General features: G+C 43.2%; 1 protein-coding gene across 3 annotated transcripts in view; it reads left to right on the forward strand.

Annotated features, from left to right (window-relative positions):
• CCBE1 (collagen and calcium binding EGF domains 1) overlaps nt 1-23,737 on the forward strand; it is a 238,895-nt gene that overhangs the window by 186,727 nt on the left and 28,431 nt on the right. For 2 of the 3 annotated variants that reach the window (XM_061169196.1, XM_061169198.1), the window contains exons 3-5: nt 9,116-9,168; nt 18,492-18,626; nt 20,932-21,084. In XM_061169196.1, coding sequence (XP_061025179.1) covers nt 9,116-9,168; nt 18,492-18,626; nt 20,932-21,084 — 341 coding nt within the window. Of the gene's footprint in view, nt 1-2,106; nt 2,330-9,115; nt 9,169-18,491; nt 18,627-20,931; nt 21,085-23,737 lie in introns of those variants that run through there. The other variant, XM_061169197.1, reaches the window with a different exon arrangement.

Raw genomic sequence — 23,737 nt, forward strand, 5'->3', positions numbered from 1 at the left:
AAATATAACTGCTCAGTTTCTGGGTTAAGCGAGTCATGCTGGGTGCCTATCTGCTCAAACACGCTCCTGAACGTGACTCCTTACCCAACTTTCAAAATCACAAGTTTCTGAAACTGTTGTCAAGCCTGGCATTAGAAATGTACCAAACCACCCTGAAAATCCCTAAAGACCCCTTTATTATTTTATTTTTTCTTACTATGTACAAAATCAGTACCTGGTCATTACAGAAAAATCAGGAAACACACAAAAACGAATATGAAGAGCCCTCTTGTAGCTCACCCACATGAAAAGAACCATGAATACACAGTGTCTTTATTTTTACTGTAAAAATTTCACTACCTGTGTATATATAAGCATATACATAGGTACGAGTTTGTTTTATTTTGTTTTTCACAAAGATAATACCAAACTACCTTTTCCCATTTGTTATAATTTTTTCTTATGTTTCAGAAATGATCGACTAATCACCTGATTAGGGAAAAGGTAGTCAGCAAACAAGATAACGAGGGTTGATGAGGTAGAAAACTCATTTGGGGAGGCAAGGAAGGAGGAAAAAATGTGTGAGAAGGGAGCTGGCGTGTCTAATGTTGGCATCGTTGCAAAGAGGAAGTTAATCAATCCCAAGTTCTTATCTCTTTAACGTCAGCCCTGTACTCCAGTCAGCCCTTGGCTGAGGTCCTTGACCCTGGGGTCTGAGGAACACTGATGTACCGGGGAGATAGGGAGGCGCTGGCAGGCACATCACGTGAAGGTGCGTGCACGTGTTCTCAGCCTGCAGCCGGGGCTTTTGTCCACACGTCCCCCCTCTGCAGTTGCTCCAGAGTCCTTGAAGGTGGCCATCACAGCGGGGACACAGCAGGAAAACCACATTTCCTTCTACATTTTCCAGTGGACTTAACGTATGCCAGCACTGTCCTAAGCTGCATCTTAACTCATGAAATCCTCCCACCAAGCCAATGAGGTGAGCACTATTACTCTCCCATTTTACACAGAAGGAAATCAAGTTAGAGGGACTTTACGTCGCTTGTCTAAGGCCCCACAGCTGGAAAGCAGCGGTGCCTGGATTCAGACCCAGGTAGTACATCCCCAAGGAGCAGGGTCCTAACTACCAGCTCTTCTGCTTTTTGGGTAGGTGCATGATGAATGTTTGTTGAATGAAGAAATTATCACTTGCAGCCTTGGAGGATAAATACCTTTCGGTTATAACTTTAACTCCATCTGAGAATAACCTTTTTCACACGCGTTTAAAGAAATTTTTTTTTCTGTAATTCACACAATTAAAACCCGCATGAAACCATGACCAGGGTGCTCATGGTTAGAGGGATCACTTCAACAGTGTTCCTTCCTCACTTGATCATTTTGTGTATATGTGGTAAAATATACATAATATAAAATTTACCATTTTAGCCATTTTTAGGTGTGTAGTTCAGTGACGTTAAGTACATTCACATTGTTTTGCAACCATTACCACCATCCACCGCCAGAACTTTTTCATCTTCCCAAACTGACATTTTCGACCCATTTGTAGCCTGTGTCGAAATTTCCTTCCTTTTTAAATATGAATAGTATTTCGTTGTGTATATATACCACATCTTGTTTATCCAGTCATCTGTCGATGGACATTTGGATTGTTTATACCTTTGGCTATTGTGAAAGATGCTGCTATGATCAAATATCTACTTGAGTCTGCTTTCAGCTCTTTTGGGTACATACCCAGAAGTGGAATTGCCAGATCATGTGGTAACTCTGTTTATTTTTTTTTTTTTTTTTTTTTTTGCGGAACCACTAACTGTTTTCCTCATTTGATTTCGACCACCAGTAATTGTGCATAGAAGAGCAGATTATACCTAAAATACTCCTTAGGAGTCTCTTAATCTCGTCACTGAGATTTGGCAGTAACAAGCTTATATGTAGATGAATAAATAGGTTTGTTTGGGTTGGCTTGTTAGTTTGCTGATGCCATAGTAAACATGATATTATTCCATTTGCCTGGGAGGAGCACTTCCTGGTTAAAAGGCTGGAACCAAGCATGTCTAGCTGGGAGGTGAGTCATTTCATTGGGCTCTGTTCTCAGGTCATCTGGTGTGAAAGGAATTCTAGTAGCTCCTACGAAGTCGTGCAAAGCTCGATAAAAGTTTCCGCAAAGGAAGAAAGTTAAAAGGAAGAGAGGAAAGCTTCCTCACTCTCAGGAGCTTGACCAAAAGATCCAGGACCACTATTAGATGCTCAAGCCTTTAATATTAGCCCCAAGGGATCCGTGGTCTGTGTTCTTCCTGGCAGAAGTTTCTCATGGCCCCCGGCTCGGGCATGCCACAGCGCGGTTGGGCTGGTAAGAATAAACGATGTAACTTGGCTCTACGCTTCCTCTGTCTCATCTGTCTTCATTTAGGACTGACTAGTTGGGGATGTGAGGAACCCACCATCTGTCTGCCTTTAGAAGCCATCACCAGGAGGGCTTCACTCTCTTGGAATGAAATATTAAATTGGAAGGGTTCTTTATTTTTTTAATCTTTATTTTATATGGACTATAGTTGCTTTACAGTGTTGTGTTAGTTTCAGGTGTATGGCAAAGTGATTCAGTCATACATATACATGTATCTATTCTTTTTCAAATTCTTTTCCCCTTTAGGTTATTACAGAATATTGAGCAGAGTTCCCTGTGCTATATAGTAGGTCCTTGTTGGTTATCTATTTTAAATACAGTAGTGAGTATATGTCAATCCCAAACTCCCAATTTATCCCTCCCTCCACCACCCTCTTTCCCCTTTGGTAACCATAAGTTTGTTCTCTGTGTCTGTGAGTCTGTTTCTGTTTTGTAAATAAGTTCATTTGTATCATTTTTTTAGATTCCACATATAAGCAATATCATATTGATATTTGTCTTTCTCTGTCTGACTTACTTCACTCAGTATGATAATCCATGTTGCTGAAAATGGCATTATTTCATTCCTTTTAATGGCTGAGTAACATTCTGTTGTATATATGTACCACATCTTTATTCACCTGTCGATGGACATTTAAGTTGCTTCCGTGCCTTGGCTATTATAAGTAGTGCTGCAGTGAACATTGGGGTGCATGTATCTGAAAGGGTTCTTTAAAAAACATTTGGGAACTCTGTGTGCCTGGGCAGAATTATCTCCTCGTGGGTGGGTTAGGTGCTACCTGGTATCCTAGTCTTGAGCTTCTTGGGTACAGTTTTCCAAAAGAATATACCTTCTGCCTCTTGCCCAGTAGGCAAAGGGTATCAGACTAACTTCTTGGGTTTGAGGTGGGAACAGGAAGTCTAATTTCTCATCAGACTTTCAGGTCATCTTGCTTTCTTCTGGTCTCCACTTTCCTCAATATCTGGCATCTCCAGTTTCGACGGCTTACCGAGGTTCTGCAGGGTAGGTTGGCTGGTCTCTCCATGATCACCTCTTCTAGAGGCACTCAGGTTTGAAGTTACCCCACTTTGCAAAATCACTTCCCATCCTTCTGTCCACAGGCCATGTTCATATTCAGTTAATCCTTGAACAACATGAGCTTGAACTGTACAGGTCCACTTAATGCACAGATTTTTTCAATAAGTATTCAATACACAGTCGGCTCTCCGTATCTATGGACAGATATGGAGCACCAACTGTATTCATTGTACTCTGCCATTTTATATAAGGGACCGCAGCATCCGTGGATTTTGGTATATCGGGGCTCCTGAAACCAATCCCCTGCAGTTATCGAGGGACAACTGTATTATCGTCCAGAGTTAGAAAGGTCTCCTAAATCCATGGGTTATGAGTTTGCATTTTATTTCTTGTTCTCCTTGTTATTTGGAGTTAACTGGTGAAAGAAGACGATGACAAAAATGTTACTTTTCTATCATCTTGAAATCAGAAGTTTCTCTCCCTCCCCTCCCTTCCCCTTCTCTTTTGTTTTTGGAAGAAGAGATGGCATCTGCCATTGACTAAGAAATGGAAGAAAGAGATGAGTCATGAGAGGAAAGCATCTGGGAAGAGTTGCTTTTGCTGTTTTCTTGCTGTGTTCATAAAGCTGCGACTTAGAGCACCTTTCTGACCCCGAACCAGACCCTGTTCTAGGCACCTTTATTTTATTATCTATAATCCTTGTGTTAATCCTATAAAGCAAATTTTATTGTTCATGTTTTATCCGTGAAGAATCTGAAGCTCAGCAAGTTTAAGAAATGAGCCCAAGGTCACATCCCGAGCTCTTTTAAAATTAAAAAAAAATTTTTTTTTTAATTTTTATTTTATTTATTTTTTGGCTGTGTTGGGTCTTCGTTGCTGCCCGCGGGCTTTCTCTAGTTGCGGTGAGTGGGGGCTACTCTTCGTTGCGGTGCGCGGGCTTCTCATTGCGGTGGCTTCTCTTGTTGCGGAGCACAGGCTCTAGGTGCGCAGGCTTCAGTAGTTGTGGCCCACGGGCTTAGTTGCTCCGTGGCGTGTGGGATCTTCCCGGACCCGTGTCCCCTGCATTGGCAGGCAGATTCTTGTCCACTGCGCCACCAGGGAAGCCCACATCCGGAGCTCTTTAAAGGTCAGAGCCAGAATTGTAAGCCAGGTCTGCTTAACTCCAAAGCATTTGCTCCATCTAGCTTGGCACCAAATTCTCTAAAAAGTGTAGTTCTTTCTCTCATGTTTTAAAAAGCCTGGTATATTTGGTGCATGTCTAGGCAGCTATGCAAAGGAAACCTCAAGTAAACCTTAGGAAAATTTACTGTTGCCTTGGAGCAAGTGTTGAAATACGTCTTGCCTCCTAGCTCACTTGACCTTTCGAGGTCCCTTCTTCTGGCCCTCCAATTCTGTAGGCAGTGTTTTTTTGTGTGTTTTTTTTTTTTTTTTAATTCTTTTCGAGAATCTGGTAACTCACAGCAGACAGTTGGATGATGAGATCTCTGTTATCTTCATTTTCCCGATTTAGTTTTCCCTTCCAAAAGCTTTCACACACACTTGGCTGGTGGGAAATATTTCTGGCTGCATAGTTTTTATTTATGATTTTTTAATGTGTGTTAATACTCAGGGGCACCCAGGGGAGACATCTACAGACTTTCCTGATTACCAGATGTCACCCTTTCTATGTAACAACCATCTAATCGCCACTTCCCCTTGCCAAGAAATGAGAAAAGCATTTGCGTTTGCAAAAACCACGTTGTGACAAAGTGAAGCGTATTAAGGACTGCCTCCCCTGATTGCACACGAGCTTTTCCTGTCTTAGTTTGTTTTCTAAAAGATAAAAACCGCATAGCCATACTCGCAGTTAGATCTAATAAGTGTCTGTGCTTGCATAATGAGGAGATTTCAGTTTGGCTGGCTCAACTTCATTATACGTGAATTATGTTGTAAGTAATCTCTGAAACAGTATAACATGTATGGCCAGTGTTTATTTTGTTATGCTTTGGACTATTTCATTGTTTACGTAGTGATTTATGATTGATGGGTATTTAATATGCAAAATAATGCCGTGTTCCCAGGAGAGTACAGTGGAGCCTCCGACCTCCTCCTCTCGAGCAGAGAGATAGTGTTAGTTATGCAGTTAAGAAAAAACAGCCAAGGGGAAGTTAGTTCTTCGCTGAGCAGATATTTAAATGAAGCATGTCCATCCTGAAGCTCAGATTTCCTGACAGAGCTCCGTAGCCTCTTGAAAGCATATCAAATCACTATGTTGTCATTTAATTTCATAAAAAAGCAAATGACAGGTGACTTTTGGCTCCACTGTGTGCATGGTCCCAAGCCCTTGAAATGCTCAGAAAGGTTAGAGTGTCCAAGTTTAATGTCTTAGATGTAGAAAAACAGATTATAAGGATTTCATCCATTTGCATGAACTTTAAAATGCCATAGAACATCTCAGAGGCAATACCTTAGATGTGCCGTTTAGGTAGAAACAGACAAATAGAACCATATGTTTAAACGTGGTGTTATACTTGAGATGTATCTAAAGCACATGTTTTGCCCCTCCATCCAACTTTCTCATGAATCACTCGAGTTTCGAAACATCTAGTGCACTGCTTCCTCCTATAGTTTTCTGTAGGACAGCCTTAAATAATACAGTAAGTAATATCCGTGAAATTTTAATGAATGCTCTGTTAAGCCAGTTTTCTTTTTGGTTGTTAGGAACTTGGACTCTCTTTATTTTTAATTAATTAATTTATTTTATTTATTTTATGGCTGTATTAGTTCTTTGTTGCTGCACTCGGGCTTTCTCTAGCTGAGGCGAGTAGGGGCTACTCTTCATTGCGGTGCACAGGCTTCTTCTCATTGCGGTGGCTTCTCTAGTTGCAGAGCACGGGCTCTAGCCACCCAGGCTTCAGTAGTTGTGGCACGCAGACTCAGTAGTTGTGGCTCACGGGCTCTAGAGCGCAGGCTCAGTAGTTGTGGCGCACGGGCTTAGTTGCTCCGCAGCATGTGGGATCTTCCCGGACCAGGGCTCGAACCTGTGTCCCCTACATTGGCAGGCAGATTCTTAACCACTGCGCCACCAGGGAAGTCTGGAACTTAGACTTTCTTAAACCGTGGAAAACTAGGCAGAGTTTATTTCATAGAATGTAAAGGTAGGTCTTCTACCACTGTTACAAATAATAATCATCATAAATTTATACCCCACGGGTTTTTCTTGTCATGTAAAATTACAATGCAGTTGGAGATATTGGGGAATTAGTTCTAACGGGAAGACTCTGGACGTTGCCCCAGATCGCTCATATCAGTAAATTACATACACATAAGTATTTCCTTTTAACATAAAATATGTCAATGAGAGATTAAAAAATAATATATATTGAGTGGACAAGTACAGGGAGGCAAATGTATCCTTTGTTGAGGGTGGGGTTGAGCTTAGCTGTTTCACTCAAGTCTGCTTTGGGAGCATCCCAAATGCCATTGTTTTTATAATGGAAGCCCACTTATTTTGCTTTGGAAGTAGGATTAGCTGCTGCATCTGGGCTGTGCGTGAGATGTTACAGGAAGGAATGAGGTAATACTGCTGAGCCCGATTAGGCATCAGAATGTTCTCGTACTCAATGTGATGTTTATAAATTGTATAAAGTAATAAAAATTTTCTGAATTTTTAAAGCTTGGGGAAGAGATTGCTTAAGTTTCTCCTATGAGTGGTCATTCATTTAGCAGACCAGTTCACAGAAAGTGATTTGACCAGTAAGATTACACTGACTTGTAAGAGTAGAAAATAATGCTGTTAAATTATTTTTTACTAAGATGGGATGGAAAAAATGCATTTAAGTGTGTCTCTTCTTAAAGAGACATGAAGGTCTTGTCTAGTCTGGTCGAAGGTTCTGGCCATTTGATGAAAGTGGAAACTTGCTTTAGGACACAGATAATGCCTAATTTTCCAAATCAGTGGTCTGTGCCCCTGATTCATATATACAGATGACATGTTAACACAGGTGGCATGATAGGTTGCAGGTGATATGCAGTTCCTAGCTGGTAGATCCTATTTAACTTATTCCCTTTCTGTTCCACCTGGAAAGCATATCCAAATACAAATGAGTCAGAATGACATTGCGATGAGAATAACCTTGGATCTGATTTCTCTTATGGTTACAAAGAAGAGTATTTTTAATGGTAGTTTAACCCTTATAGTCAACTCCAAATATCTTGGTAAGTTCTTGAGATTTGCAGATTCACAGGACCCTGGTTAATTCTTGCTCTCTGATTTAACATACACTAATGTTGGAAGTGGTAAAGGGAAGCTTACTTAGAAACCAGCTGGGAGAGAAGGGAAGGGAAAAGTGATGGAGATTGGAGAGATGGAGAGCTGAGATTTCCTACTTTTTCATTCATTACAAGTATATCTTCCTTTATATCATTGAACATAGTTACATGTTTGCGTCTGATAATTCCAACCTCTGGGTTATCTTAGAGTTGACACCATTAATTGTCTTTTCCCTTGAGAATAGGTCACATTTATACATGTTGTGTTGTAGAGACCCTGCATCCTGATATATTCATCCAAAGAGTATTGATATTTTCCTTTTAGCAGACAGTTAACTTGATTAGACGAAAAGTGAAAACTGTTTGGCCTGTAGAAGTGGCAGCTCAAGTCTTCATTCAGCCCCTTTTGTCTTTAGCTGAGATGTTTTGGATCTGCTCTTCACACACATGGGTTAGGGGTTACCAGAGACCTGGACAGAGTTTATACACAAAATTCAGGGCTCTCCTTCTCTAGCACTATGCTTTCCAGGATTCCTTCTCAATTTCTCATGGCTCTGGATCCCAAGGCTTTGTCCTCTGTTTGATCAGGCCAAAAAATACTGCAGGTTTTCTCTCAGACTTTTAGCTTCCTCATGGCAACTGTGATCTGCAGACAGGATAAAGCCCTAAAAAGCAGGAATATTACCCTCTGTCAGTCCCTTGTTGAACATTTCAACTGTCCTCCTAAATCTGTCTGCTTTAACTCTCCAGAATCATCAGGTAGTTGTTTGCTTCTGTTTTGTCCAGAGTTTATTGTTGTTGTCTGCAGAGGGGGCTGGTCTCTTAGGAGGTCACAACTCCATACCAGAGATACGATCCCTACAGTAGAGATTTGCATTTTGAACTGATGGCACCATTTCTTGGGCAGAGATGTAAGTCTTGGATGTTTATGTTAAAATTTGCCTGTTAGCCGTTCTTAAAATTCAGATATTTTAGGTATCTTTAGGTACCTTATGTGGTACAGGTGTTTAAAAAAAAAAGGGGGGGGGGTCGGAATGCTTGGATTCCAGTCCCAGGCTTGATAATAATTAGTTACCTAATTATTATATGGTAATTATCAATCATTATGTTATAATTAGCCTAATGTTACTGTAATTAGCTCATATAATCAGCAAGTCATGTGAATCCTTGACCTGTAGGATGATAAGCCACTAATCATCTAATATAAATATCTTGAAGTCTCAGGGTTCATTCACTTCATAGGATTCAAAGGATTAATGTCCTATATTAGGTGCGGAAAAGGTGTGGTCATATGGTAGTGATAATATTTTTTCTTTTTATCTCAGATTCCTTCTACCCCGACTTTCCTTTATGCCTCAGTTCTTCCTGGGCGCAAGTTATTTCATTCAAAATCGCTAATTGTAAAGAATTTTATTTGTAATCTAACATAGCACATTTAAAATGCATTTTTGTTTGTCTCTTAGGAGGAAGTGCTGCAAAGGGTATAAATTTGTCCTTGGACAATGCATCCCAGAAGGTATGTAATATAACGGATTATATCTTCTCACCTTGTTTATGACTAATAACCAGAGGTCTGTAAAGTTCAGATGTACACGGAACATATGTATGTTACCGGTGCATGCATGTGTAATTTCTCTCTTTTTTTGGCTCTAAATTCTTCTAATGCCAATTTGGTTACACATGTCAGGCTCTATCTAAATCATTACATAGCATTTACATGTATATTGAGTAATTCTTGTATCTCCGGTTTTGTGTTGTAGGGGCTGTAATTCCCTAGTCAGTATTTCATGCACAGTTAGAACACAGCCATCTTCCCCAACCTCTCTACCTGCTTTTCATCTGCTAAACGTGAAGCCCCTTGATCATCAGCAAACACTGCTCAGCCCAGCACTGAAGAGACAGAGTGATGTAAGACATGGGCCCAGCCCTCAAGCTGGGAGACAGCATGTGGATGGCATGGAACCAGAGAAACCTGGATTTTAATCATGCTTCCATGTTGCCGTAATCCATTTGCACTGCTGTGACAAAAATACGTTAGACTGTGTGGAGGCTGGGAAGTCCAAGAGCAAGGCACTGGAAAGTCCAGTGTCTGGTGAGCGCTTCCTGGTTCATAGACAGCCATCTTCTTGCTGTGTCTTCACATGGTGGAAAGGGCAAGGGAGCTCTCTGGAGTCTCTTTTATAAGGGCACTAATTCCATTTATGAGGGCTTCACCCTCGTGATCTAATAATCTCCCAAAGGCCCCTACCTAATACCATCACACTGGGGGTTACGGTTTCAAAATATGAATTTCAGGAGGACACAAACATTCAGTCCATAACACACATCCTGCTAGCTATGACCTTGGGCACGTGACTTTCTAAACCTTAGTTTTTGCAGAAAGTGTTAGTACTTGACTCATGTGGTGGGTTTAAGAGGATTACCGCATGTAAAGTACTTGGAACAGAGGCTGGCTCTTATTAAGTGCTTGATAACTCGTGGTTGCTGTTATTACTAACAACTGCAATATGCATAGTAGAGGCACACATATTGCAGAAGGGGCATATAGTCCCAGAGACCAGGGCGGTCAGAGGTGGTCTCGAGAAGGAGAGGAGTTTGGAGCTAGGTTATGAGGAAGGCTGCTCAGGACTTAGACAAGAAGGAGGAAGAGAACTGTAAAAGATTCCAGACAGAGCACTGATACAGAAAACACTAAGAACTGTTGGAAGAGCATGAGATTAGTTTGCCCAGGGCTGGGCTGGGGACAGGTGAGTAGGTAATGGGAAATAGTTTTCTTCACTGTTGGCCAAGAATCCAGGTCTCTCTAGTGGACTTGGAGCCCAGCCAAGCTAATTATATTGCATTATCTCATAGGGAGCAGTTTCTTTATCAGTTAGAGATAAATGAATCCTTCTTATTTATTGCGCTCTTTTGCAGAAGAGTTCATTAAACCATAGCTGTCAACTCTGAGAAAGCTGCTTTAGGAAGGCTGGTTAGGAAATCTCTTCACATACGTTGGTTTATATTGGTCTCTCCAAGATGGAATTTCTCATTGCCAGCTAGTTCTGTTAGAGCTCGGTGGGAAAAAAAAACCACAGAGGTCAAAATAATTGCATTCTTTTATAAGCCAGCTTTTCTCAGCCACCAGCTGAGTCCTTTATATTTCAATTTTGCAGATACAGAAAGATAATGAAGTTTAGGCCCATCAATTTAAGATCCCAGTTAAGGACCTTGCCCAACCTGATTAAAAACACATTACATGGATACCACATGCTTAGAGTTTCTTTAAATGATAGGTGTTGTGGTTTCAAACATCTAAGCCTAAAACCAGTCTCCCTCACCCTGCAGTAAGACGTTATCAGCACCTAAGATTAATGTAACTTAAAGCTGAATATTTCCAAGAAAAGTGGTCCCAAGTGCTGAAAGTTGCTTTGCCGTAACTAACTCCGTTCTGTCGCTTTTCACTAGAACACTTCTTAAAGTTGATTTGTTTTCCTCTGTGGGAATAAGTCAGTGTGTGTGTGTGTTTGTGTTTATGACTAAAGATATCTTTCATCATAAAGGTTTCTGTTACCCAAGGATGCAAAGTGTAGGATTTCAGAAAAGATGGTGTATTAGTCACGATTCTCCAGAGAAACAGAGATTTATTTTAAGGAACTGGCTCCCGAAATTGTAGAGGCAGGCAAGTCCAAAATCTGCAGGGTAGGCCAGCAGGCTGCAGACCTCAGGAAGAGTTACAGTTTGAGTCTGAAGGGCCATGTGCTGGCAGAATTCCCTCTTTATCAGTGGAGGGCCATCGTTTTGCTATTTAGACCTTCAACTGATTGGAGGAGACCAGCCCACAGTGTGGAGGGCAATCTGCTTTACTCAGCGTCTACTGATTTAAATGTTAATCTCATTAAAAAAAAAAAAAATCTCTGCAGAAAATTCTAGAAAAATGGCCAGATATTTGGATACTGTGGCCTAGCCCAGTTAACCCTTAAAATAGCCATTACAGGTAATAGAAAGAGATTAGAATTTCTAAACAAATATGCTAGTGAGTAGAAGCTGCCATTTAAAAGTGTTGTTGCCTCATTTGTTTAAGTGTCAGCAACTTGTGGCCTGTGAGCCACATCTGGCCCACCACCTGGTTTGTAAATAAAGCTTTATTGAAGCACAGACATACCCATTCACTTAAATTTTGTCTATGGCGACTTTTGCCCTGCAACAGCAGAGTTGAGTAGCTGCAACAAAGCCCTGCAAAGCCAAAAGTATTATCTAGCCCCTTTACAGAAAAAGTTTGCCAACCCCTGCCATAATTGTTATCTACATTGCCCAGGGGGTAGGGTAATCAGATTTGTTCTAGTTCAGCAACTACTAATTGAACTTAAACTGTAGGAAGAGAATAGTGCTGGTTACTCCAGGGGACACAGTTCCTTTCAGTTATCCAATCATTAGAACTAATAGTAAAAGAAGCTAAAAAGCAGGTCAAGCTTTGACTAGGTGTCAGGCACTGTGCTTAATGCATCATCCAATTTAATCTTCCTAAAAGCACCATGAAGCTGGTCTTATTGTTCTCCCTATTTTACAGGTAAGGAAGTTGAGTCTTAAAGACCTCAGGATCACAGAGAGAGTGGCAGAGTGGGGAGGGTTGGCTCCAGACCCTGTGCTCTTCATCATACCGCTTCATGCCTCCTAGAATAGAGCCTGGCACAGAGTAGGCATTCAGCAAATCTGGCAGAGCAGGATCGAGTCCTGTGGGGATTGGTGGGATGCAGAAACTAAACTCTGTTGAGGACTTCAAGGAAGTCTTCTTAAAAAAGTGACGTTTGCATTGGGACTTGAGAAACTAGATAGGGTATCAACAGTAATAAAATGCTGAGAGTAAGAGTGGAGGGGTTGATTGGACATTATAAAGGGTGAAAACAGAATAAACAAAAACGTAACAGTAAGCCATGGATGTGATAAGGGATGATGGGGAAGAGAGTGTATTCCTTATCAAAGTGTAAGGAATTCATAAATGAGTCTTAAGGTTGGAAGCGTAGTCTCAGGGATAGAACACCAGACCTCAAATGCAAGAGTGAGCCATTTATATTTAATGTTGATGAGCATAGAATTTACAGGCTTTTTGAGCAAGGTGCTGACACTCACAGAGCTATACTTTCAGAATATTACCAGCCTGATGGTGTTACATAGAGTGGACTTAAGGGGGAAGAATCTTGAGATGAGGATTTACAAGGGAGGTTCTGAAGATCTGAGTTAGAATGGTGCCAAGAGAAATAGGACAGGTGAAAATAGAGAAACTGTAGAGGGAAAAGCTACAGAGCAGGAAGCTGGTGGTCTCTGGAAAACCATCAAAAATGGAAAGTTGAATAAATTCACTAACCTTGCTACCTCCAGAAACCCCACAAAGTAGGGCAGGGGGAAGGTGTATTGTGGATGCCGGGGGTTCACAAAAGACATATAAACCCACAAAAACAAAGAAAAAGGAAGAGGAGATAACAGCAACAAAAATTTGGAATCTGGAGAACAGAGAGGTTGTAAATAACTTAGCAAAATGGGAAAAATGAATCCTTAACCAGCATCAGGGGAAACTAAGGAGCAATCCAATTTATACCAAAACAAATAACAATCAGAAAAACTGAAAGTTTCCAGAAGCAGAGGTACTAGGAAGTGAAAAACGATGTCAACACAGAAGGATTGACTGAAAATCTATTTAAGAAGAAGTCAGACTCCCAGAACTTGTCCTTCACTCCACAGAGACAGAATATTGCACCTTCCAAGACCAAGCACAAGACCAGAGATGTATTCTTTTGAGAGGGTACTTGGAGGCTGTTGGGACTGAGGGTGCCAGTCAGAGATGAAGGTAGGGTTCTGATACTGAAAATGGAAGGATTTAGTAAAGGATTGATCATGCATTAAATGTTACACTCAACCTTCTTCTCCACTTGAGTTCCAAAAGTTCCTGACTTTACTGTCAGGCAAGGATTTGGAAATGTCTTCTGTGGATGTTCTGGATGATTCAGGAAAAAAGTCCTAAAGAAACTGACATTGAAATGCACGAGGCAAATCACTTAAATGAAGCCCAGGCTATTTACAGTAGCCAGGACACGGAAGCAACCTAAGTGTCCATCGACAGATGAATGGATAAAGAAGATGTGGAACATATATACAATGGAATATTACTCAGCCATGAAAAGAAACGAAATTGAGTTATTTGTAGTGAGGTGGATGGACCTAGAGTCTGTCATACAGAGTGAAGTAAGTCAGAAAGAGAAAAACAAATACCGCATACTAACACATATATATGGAATCTAAAAAAAAATGGTTCTGATGAACCTAGGGGCAGAACAGGAATAAAGACGCAGACGTAGAGAATGGACTTGAGGACATGGGGAGGGGGAAGGGGAGGCTGGGATGAAGTGAGAGAGTGGCATGGACATATATACACTACCAAATGTAAAATAGATAGTTAGTGGGAAGCAGCTGCATAGCAGAGGGAGATCAGCTCGGTGCTTTGTGACCACCTAGAGGGGTGGGATAGGGAGGGTGGGAGGGAATCTCAAGAGGGAGGAGATATGGGGATATATGTATATGTATAGCTAATTCACTTTGTTATACAGCAACAACTAACACAACAATGTAAAGCAATTATACTCCAATAAAGATGCTGAAAAAAAAAATTAAGCCTAGTGTTTATAAAGTCTACCACATGCAAAGAGCTTCTATTTAGCTGATTTTATAGCCTTCTATTCAATATTTAGCTAATTTTATAGCTTTGCTTCTATTTAGCTATAATTTTTTTTATATTTTAGCTATTGTATTTAACCATGAATCAATTACAGCAGACGTCCAAACAGGAAAAGGATCACCAGTCATTAGAGGAAAACCTACAAAAGAAGCATACAGGAAAAAAAGAAAAAGAGTCTTAGAGAAAACACCACACAGAAAGAAGAAAACTTCAAAGTAACTACCATTTATACGTCAGTGAGTTACAAAAATGGTATAGCATCCATGGGACCAGAACATGATGTTATTAAAAAAGATCATTCAAAGAAGAAATAAAGAATCCTTGGAAATTAAAAACATGATAAAATGAGAACAGGAAAAAGGTTGGGAGATGAGATTGTGAAAAATCTCTCAGGACCTGGAGCAAAAGATCAAAGAAATAAAAAATAGTAAAAGAAAAATATGAGAATATTATTAGAGGACCAGTCCAGGGGATGCAACATCCAAATAAGAGTTCCACACAGAACAGAGGAAGAAGAAGAGAGTAAATCGTTAAGGATATAATTCAAGAAAATTCTCTAGAATTGAAGGATATGAATTTCTAGATTAAAAGAGCCTACCAAAAATTGAAGGGGTCCCACATAAAGACATCATTGTGAAATGTTAGTACCTTGGGGCAAAAAGAAAATACTAACATTTTTCAAAGAGGGAAGAATGAGATTTGAAAGATCAAGAATTAGAATCTTATAGGACTTATCCATAGCAGGACTGAAAGCTAGAAGACAGGGGAGCAGTTCCTTCAAAATTCTGAGGTAACTTTCCAAACCTAGAATTATATACCCTAACTAGCCATAAGGGTTGAAAAAAGACATTTTCAGGCACACATGATTTCAAAATTTTAAATCCTGTAAGACCTTTCTCAGTCTCTCTCCCCTCCCACCTTGTTCACTCTCCCAGCCCTGTTCTCAGTACTTAATAAGCCAGCAGCCAACAAGGCAGAAATGTGGTTTCCAGAGTACCAGTCACAAAGTAGCTCATGGAAGTGGAAGTTTGAAGCTAAGAGAGAAAGTTCACAACTGGCCCCTCAAATATACAAAATAATAATTATTTTTATTGAAGTATAGTTGATATTCAGTATTGTTAGCTTCAGCTGTACAGCAAAGTGATTCAGCTGTATATATATGTATTTTTCAGATTCTTTTCCATTATAGGTTATTAGAAGATATTGAATATAGTTCCCTCTGCTATACAGTAAATCCTTGTTGTTTATCTATTTTATATGTAATAGTGTGTATCTGTTAATCCCATACTACTAATTTATCCCTCCCCCACTCTTTCCCCTTTGGTAACCATAAGTTTGTTTCCTATGTCTGTGAGTCTGTTTCTGTTTTGTAAATAAACTGATTTGTATTATATTTTAGATTCCAAATGTAAGTGATTATATTTGTCTTTCTCTGTCTGACTTATTTCACTTAGTGTTATATGCTCTAGGTCCATCCACGTTGCTGGAAATGGCATTATTTCATTCCTTTTTGGGGCTGAGGGATATTCCATCGTATATATGTACCACATCTTCTTTATCCATTCATCTGTTGGTGAGCATTTAGGCTGCTTGCATGTCTTGGCTCTTGTAAATAGTGCTGCAATGAACATGGGGTGCATGTGGTACTAGATAATTATTTTAATTCCAGGGAAAACAAAAGTGTCTTCAAGAAAGGATAGGGAATTGGAGTATACTTCCAGGCTTAGCAAAAAATAGCTTTTATATTGTCATTATGGTGCCAACACTGAAGACTTATAAAACCAAAATTTCGGTGTAACGACAGGGGCAAAATGAAGGAGTAGGAAGCATGGACGTGGTTGAGGAAACAGTGGTAAAGCTAAACGTGTCTCGTCCATGACTGGAAATCCATAGAGAGTATTCAGCACATAAAGGAGGAGGAAGCAATGCAAGCTGGCTGTTTAGAGACGCAGAGGTAAATCATAAAAGCATCAGCCGGAGGATCTGGAAGTGGTACCTCAAGAGAGCTGGAATGAGGAGGAAATCAGGGCTGCCGTTTTTCAAAACAGGTCTTTTTCTTCCTCTTTTTTTTTTTTTTTTTTTAGCATTTTGCTATCTCTTTTTTATAAATTAATTTTTATTAGAGTATAGTTGCTCTACAATGTTGTGTTCGTTTCTACTGTACAGCAAAATGAATCAGCTCTACATACACACATATATCCCGTCTTTTTTGGATTTCCTTCCCATTTAGGTCACCACAGTGCATTACATAGAGTTCCCTGTGCTAGACAGTAGGTTCTCATTAGTTATCTATTTTACACATAGTATCAATAGTGTATATACGTCAATCCCAATTTCCTAATTCATCCCACCACCCCCTCTACCCCCCTTTCCCCACCTTGGTGTCCATACGTTTGTTTGTTCTCTACATCTGTGTCTCTATTTCTGCTTTGCGATTAAGATCATGTATACCATTTTCCTAGATTCCACATGTATGTGAGAGAAAAACAAATATCGTATATTAACACATATATGTCAAAACAGGTCTTAGTGAGCATAACAGTCCACACGGGACTCCTGACTCTGCCCCTTTCCTCCCCTCCCTCCCTGGCAGCTGCTGGATGAGGGGTACAGCTGGCCGAGCAGGGCAGCCCACAGCCAATCACGGCTGAGACCTTGCTCTTGAGCAAAAAGAGGACAGAACACGGGCTGCCTAGAGGTGATGCTTCGGTGAAGAAAACGCATTTGACCAGGGACACATGCAGGAAGAGCAGGCCTGGAATCACATCTGTGGGGAGGGGTATTTAGCGAGGGCCGCCTTCCAGGTCGTCCTGAGATTGGCGTGATCCTTGCTCGCTGACCCCACCCGCATCAGGGGCTGACAGCCCACCCATTACACTTTCACATGTGGCAGAGCCAAGCCAGGCTCACCCTGTTTCCAGCGATAGTTTATCTGTCAGCACCTGGGGGAGACAGTGCAGTGATTAATGAGATGCTGGGTCTAGTCTGGAAGTAAATGTTCAGTCTGTGCCTCCTGACTTAGAGCCAAAGTCCCTTCAGAGGCTCATTAAATATTAGTTTGTAAGGTACTGAGAAAAGAGGAGATGCCCTGATTCTCGACGAATCCACCCCAATTTGCACAGACTTAGAGCTGGAACGAGATCTCTGGCCATTCTGCCTTACCCAGCCGCTGCTCAGCATGCAGAATCGACCCTCCCCCACCCCATCTGCATGCCTACAGCGCACAGAGACATCAGTCAGCCTCCCTCACGCTCCTCCCAGCCTGCCTGGCTTCCAGCACCGCCCCGCCCCTCACGTGAGGACGCCAGTGCCCATCGCCAGGGCTGGCTGTTCTTCAGTATTCAGCTGGAAGGAATTCCTTGTCTCCACAGCAGTTGGTGAAAAAGAGGAAACAGGCCCCCAGATAATTCAGCAGAGCCTGGCCACCTAAAGCTTCTTTGCTCTCTGGATGAATGACAAAAATCAACTACTGAATTGCACACTATAAAAGGGTAAATTTTGTGCCATGTGGATTATATTTTAATAAAGGTGTTCTATTTAAAATGAAAAAAAGAAAGGCAGCAAAAGAGAAATACAGTGACTCTCGATCATGGGGGAAATCCTCAAGTAGATCAATTTTTAGAAAGAATAAACATGAAAGTTTAATATCTGTAAATTGACCCTCTTAAAGTTATATGTGTCCAAGTACCCACAGGAAAATCTCCTTTTACCCCAGGGATGGCATATTTTGGTTTGAAGATCTTTGCGCTAGATGAATTTATTTGAGGTTACTTTTACATGGTAAGCACGTTCTTCTTACATAGATTGTGCCAATCAATACACCATTAAAGTTTGTAATGATGCTCTTATAGAAAGAAAAAAAAAGGATGGTGAGGTGACCCAGGGAGTATCACAAGTGATATTTGCGTTTAACCACTGAGATGCTGAACACTCAGTTACCCATCGCAGCCCTCCTGGAAGATGCCCCGTGGCCTGAAGAGTTAATTCCCTCTGCACATAGCTGGTCACACCACCGTTCCCCTTGAGCTGAGTGCAGCCTAGACAGTCTGTTCCCGACCAGGGCTGGGGGGGCCCCGCCTCCATCTAGTGAATGACTGTGGTTGATTTGAGTTCACACTTCTCTTTTTCAGATTATGATGTATGTGCTGAGGCTCCCTGTGAACAGCAGTGCACAGATAACTTCGGCCGAGTGCTGTGTACTTGTTACCCAGGATACCGATATGACCGGGAGAGGCACCGGAGGCGGGAGAAGCCGTACTGTCTGGGTGCGTTGGTCATGCGCGTTATTTCCTGGGTCCTGAGGATGTGCCAGATTCTGATGATTCTTTTGAACATTCTTCATCAGTGGGGACCAGCTCTCAGGAGCCACTTTGATCCCTCCCCTTACATCCTGATACTTGTTGGATGGAGTTGGGTTGGTACTACTCTAGGGGTCACTGCCTTTCACCATGATTATTAAACGATGACCAAGGGATTCTTCAGGGAGTGGGTACCAGTCAGATCCTAATTGGCAGTGAGATATAAGAGCAGAAGGGGAATATTATCAAACGAAAACTAGAATAAGGTGAAACGGAATGTAAGTGGGCAGAAATGTGAAAATGCAGGAAGAATGAAACAAGGATAAGCTTTCTCTCAGAAGATGACCCGGAAGAGAGACTGGGAAAGAGGGGAGGTGTCTGTATGGCAGACAGGCTGGAAATGACTCAGAGGGAGCTCAAGCCAGCCCCCGGGGCACAGCTGAGCAAAGCCAGCATCATCCGTGGCCACCAGCTTGCTCCCTGCCCCCCCCCCTCGCTCACTAGGCTTCCCAGCCCTGAACTCCTTGGGTGTCTGAGGCAGGTTTATGGTCATTGGCCTCTGGAGCTGCTTGTATCAAAGTGTGGTCAGTCCATGGCTAAACTGTCTCAGAAACATCTGGGCTTATCGCTTAAAAAAAAGGTTCCTGGCCTCCCTTCCAGACTCTGAGGGTGGATGCAGAAATCTGCCTATGCACAAATGCACAGTGAAGTTTGAGGACCAGCTCAAAGTTGAACTAAGGAGACTGCAGAGGGATCTGGAGAGAAAATAAACCAGCTGTGATGAGCAGCCCCCTTCTCCGCCCCAGGGGGGCTCTGGAGAGCACCCTTTAAGAGACGTTCTAGATGTTAGGTCTCCTGGTTTCTCCCCAGTGGCCCCTGGGATGGCGCCCCCCACTGAACAGGAATGGAATTGAGACCACCAAGCAAACGGAGGGGGAGCCATGGGCTCTCCTGCAGAGAGCATGGTAAACCCGTGTGTACCGCGATCTGAGGTCCCAGGTGCCAGGGCTCTGATTTCAGTTGTGGAGACTCTGGGACCCACTTCTTTTCTTTGGGGGGCTTGGGGACCAGCAACACGAGCAGTCGGCTGAGAGTCCCACCTGTTTCTCTCTCCCTTCAACCTTGTCCCTCCTCCTGTGGGCAGTAGAGGCAGCCTTGCCCTTAGGCTGGAGGCAGGGGCACGTGGACAGACGTGGTCAGCCCGAGGAATGCAGAGGAGGTGCCAGCTGTGACGTCTTAGCTTACGGGTGACATAGTATGCATGGTATGAACCGCCAGGGGAACATCCAGATGACCACCTGCCCCTCGTGGGCACACAGGGCCTGCCAGGGGGGGTCCCAGGCAGCCGGTCCAGGGAGTGGCTGGGACGTGGTCGGCATCCTGGAGCGCAAGGTTGGGCTCTGTCCGCTGGCCCCATGTGCACAGTCTGGGGCTGTGTGTCCTGGCCGCCACCCGGTATCTTCAGCCAGTGAGCGGGAAATGGGTTTGGGCCTCCTTCTCTTCCCCTGCTGGGAAATGGCTTTGTTTCCAACCGTTCAGTAGGGGAGCAAGTCTGTGATGTGTACGGTTCACGTGGACTTTCGCTGGTTACTTGTTTGATGGTGTCGTGGCTCATTTCCACCACTCAGGAGGTGTCTGTTTGGGTCATGGATGGGGCTGAAATTTCCTGGGGAAAACGCTCTCCATTAGACCCATTATGACTATTTTCTTTTATCAGAAGTGGCTTTTCCCAGGTATCATCATGTCTCCTAACTGGGAAGGAGCCATTCCTAGTGGCCTTAGGTCACCACCATGCTGTTAGGAACCTCTGGTCTTAAAGGGAACATAAAAACCCTCGGCACACTAGAGTCTTTGCAGGAAATCATTTCTACAATAGTTATTTTCCAAAATGTGTTGCCATCTGTTATCTCATTTCCTCTTCCAGGGAGGCCTGCAAAAGTATTTAGGTCAGGCTTCACTGCCATGTTCTATAGTGAGAACTTTGGAGGCTAGCAGTGCCTGCACCAAGCCACGAGACCTGGTGGTGGCAAAGCCACAACCAGGAACCCCACCACTGATCAGTTTGTAACCATGGTGACACTGCCTGAAGTGCTCTTGTCATGAATGGCCCACATCTCTAGCTTCCTGCTTTGTTCCAGGCTTCGGTGACGGAGGTCTGGCAGAGTGTCCTTTGCAGACATTAACAGAAGGGCCAAGCCTAAGGTCACCTGTTGTGTTGAAAGTGATCTCTCTGAAACTGTCTTAGTGTTCTCTGCATTTGGTTCAAACCCAGATATCGACGAGTGTGCCACCAGCAACGAAACACTGTGTGCACACATCTGCATCAACACCTTGGGCAGCTACCGCTGTGAGTGCCGGGAGGGCTACATCCAAGAGGACGACGGGAGGACGTGCACCAAGGGGGACAAATACCCCAACGACACTGGTGAGTAGGGCAAGTAAAATTATCCCCCTAATTGGATGGAGGGAGGGAGGGATGGGGAGGCAAGCAGGCAGTTGGAAACCCAATAGGCTTCCTCAGGAAGCAATGGGCAGGAAGGGGCATTTGTATGAATGGTAGGTGGGATCTGGGTGAGAGAAAGGTAGAAGGTCAAACCCCTAGAGAACTAGTGAAAGAGCTGCCTGCTAGCAGCAAGGCTTGTGAGCTGGTCTTGTATTGGGAGAAGCTCTGCACCAAGCGCGGCGGTGCGGTGTGCTCACGGACAGATCAGTGGAACTTAGTTACGAGCTGAGACCAAACTAGGAGGAGCAGAGATGAGGCCAGAAACACTGGGTTCTCTCAAAGAAAAAAAAGGGAGGGGCTGAATAAAAACATGGAACACTTCTGTGTAAGGCAGCAATCCATTTCAGCGCTACTGAAAGTATAGTCTGTGGCCCCGTGCCTGCACGTGAGCTGTTATTTGGTTCATGTTCAGGTAAAAAAACAGAAGTTGAGGGTGTTGAGAAACACTTTCCAGTCGTTCATTTTTATTGTATTTAGCAAGCCCGGTCCACACTGACGTGGAGAACTTTTAGAAGCTGGCCTTTCTTCACAGAGTTTGAGAAACTGCTTTACATTATTTTGACCAGATTCAACCGAGATGTCTGATCACTTAGGGATGTGATCAGCTTGAATGTCGGGTCATTGCCTTATTTAAGTGTGGAGGGGAGGGCGGGAGGGAGGAAGGAAAGGGCATTCCTGTATCTCCAACCCTTGTGGGCCAGGAAGCTCCTGTCATCCTCCTGAGCTCAGAGTTCAGCTCTGACTCCTCGGGAGGGGAAAGTGGCAGGACCACTGTCGTCTGTTGGGAGAGGTTAGCTGGGCCTGGGCCATCTCTGGGTGGCGAGGGGGCTCCCAGGGCAAATCACCTCTACCAAGAAATGCAGGGGAATGGAAGGACCCGAACTGTTCAGCGCTCAAGAGATCGCGGTTCTTCCGTGTAACCTGAGATTCACAAAAGGGTGGAAGGCCGTTGCCATCAGCTGAGGACAGCAGACAGCTGGGGACCAGCTGTCTCACACGGAAAAACTGCAAAGCAAATCCTGAAGAGCAAGCGGGTTGAGTCATGAGGAAGCCGCCATGCGTTAGAAGTAACGCGAAAGGTCTGCTTGCAGTCAGCTCAGGCTTGGGCAACTTGGGGTCACTGGAATGACTGAGAGGGCTTAGTGTGACACTCTTTAAAGCCTGAAGCATGTGGGACCTGGGCGCCCAGAGGTGCTTAAAAGCAGCGGTAATCAGTCTTTGGGGCATTTTTCAGACATTTTCAAAACATTTTTTCAGACCACTTTTTAATTATTACTCAGAATTAAAATCACTTCACTTTTGTCCCATGGTGGAGAAGGTTTGGGGGAGGGGGATGTGTAACTTACCTCTTAGATTATGTCCTTCGTTGAAAGGAAGAATCTCACTGAAAAATGAGGTGCAGATTTTTAGCCACTGATATATTAGTGATGGGCTGACTTGAGAGTTAGCAAGAAGAAAGCAGCTTTCTAATTTTTCATTTTGGAATTGGATTTCCAGCTGTGCTCCAAGCCAGGGAGTTCCGTGGGCTTGGGCCGAGGGGTCCTCAAGCCCGTAACCCTGTTGTGTCTTTGCCTCATATTTCTATTCAGGTGCAATCCCGTTTACCTGGGCGTGAAGGGCAGCCTTGAGCAACCCAGTCTAGAGGAAACCGCAGAGGTGGGAGCAACGACTGCTGAGTATCAGGGTGGGGTTAGACGGTAGGGGTCTCTAAATAGTAGGAACCGGGCCACCCGTGAGCACTTCCCACCCGGTGGGACAGAGCGGTCTGCTCGGAGACCCGACCTTGACTAGCAGAGACCACAGGAGTCGGATAGAATTTCCAGAGCCTAGGGGAAGATTTTATACACTGAATCTACTTGTTCTTTGGTCTCAGGTGGCCTCCACCTCTTGCACTAATTCCTAGTTTCCCCAACCTCGTCCCTCCGAAGTCGCCCTGCTTACTGTGTGGTACCCCAGGAATGGGTCTGAGCCGGAGGCAGTGACAAGGTGGGCCTTGGTGGGACATGCTCACCCCCTGCCTCGCTCTTGGGCAGTGTGGACCCAGAGAGGAGCCCAGCCCCAAGGGCCAGGGCAGGGGAAGGTCCCATAGCAGCTTTGATATTAGCAGTCTCTAGTGCTGAGTCGGTCCTGGGACCACACTCTTCTGTTTCCTTTCCTGAGAGATGAATTGTACTTCTTTAAAAAATGTCCAAACACACAAAATTTTCAGTATAAGAGGTCAAGAATTTAAGTGATAACCATTTTGACTTCTAAGGCTAAGAATTCGGTAAAAAATCTGAGCATTCTTAAATATTAATTGGTTTTGTACCTTCTGTACTATTACTGTCATTTAAAGAGATATTTTATCAACCATTTATTACAGCATTTCCCCATGTTGTCGTCTATAGGACTTTGGGGTCCTGGGAGGTGTGAATTCGTCTTTCTTTGTTTGAAAGGTTCTGTGTTCAGATGTTCGGGGGAGAATGCATTACTGCACTAACTTCTGCAGGGATTCATAATGTGAGTGCGTTGAAAGCTCTGAGGTTGCCATTAAAAGACGTTAATTTTGATTAAACCTGCACTTCCCAAAATTATT

Source organism: Eubalaena glacialis, chromosome 15 (genome assembly GCF_028564815.1).
Source record: "Eubalaena glacialis isolate mEubGla1 chromosome 15, mEubGla1.1.hap2.+ XY, whole genome shotgun sequence".
Taxonomy (NCBI): domain Eukaryota; kingdom Metazoa; phylum Chordata; class Mammalia; order Artiodactyla; family Balaenidae; genus Eubalaena; species Eubalaena glacialis.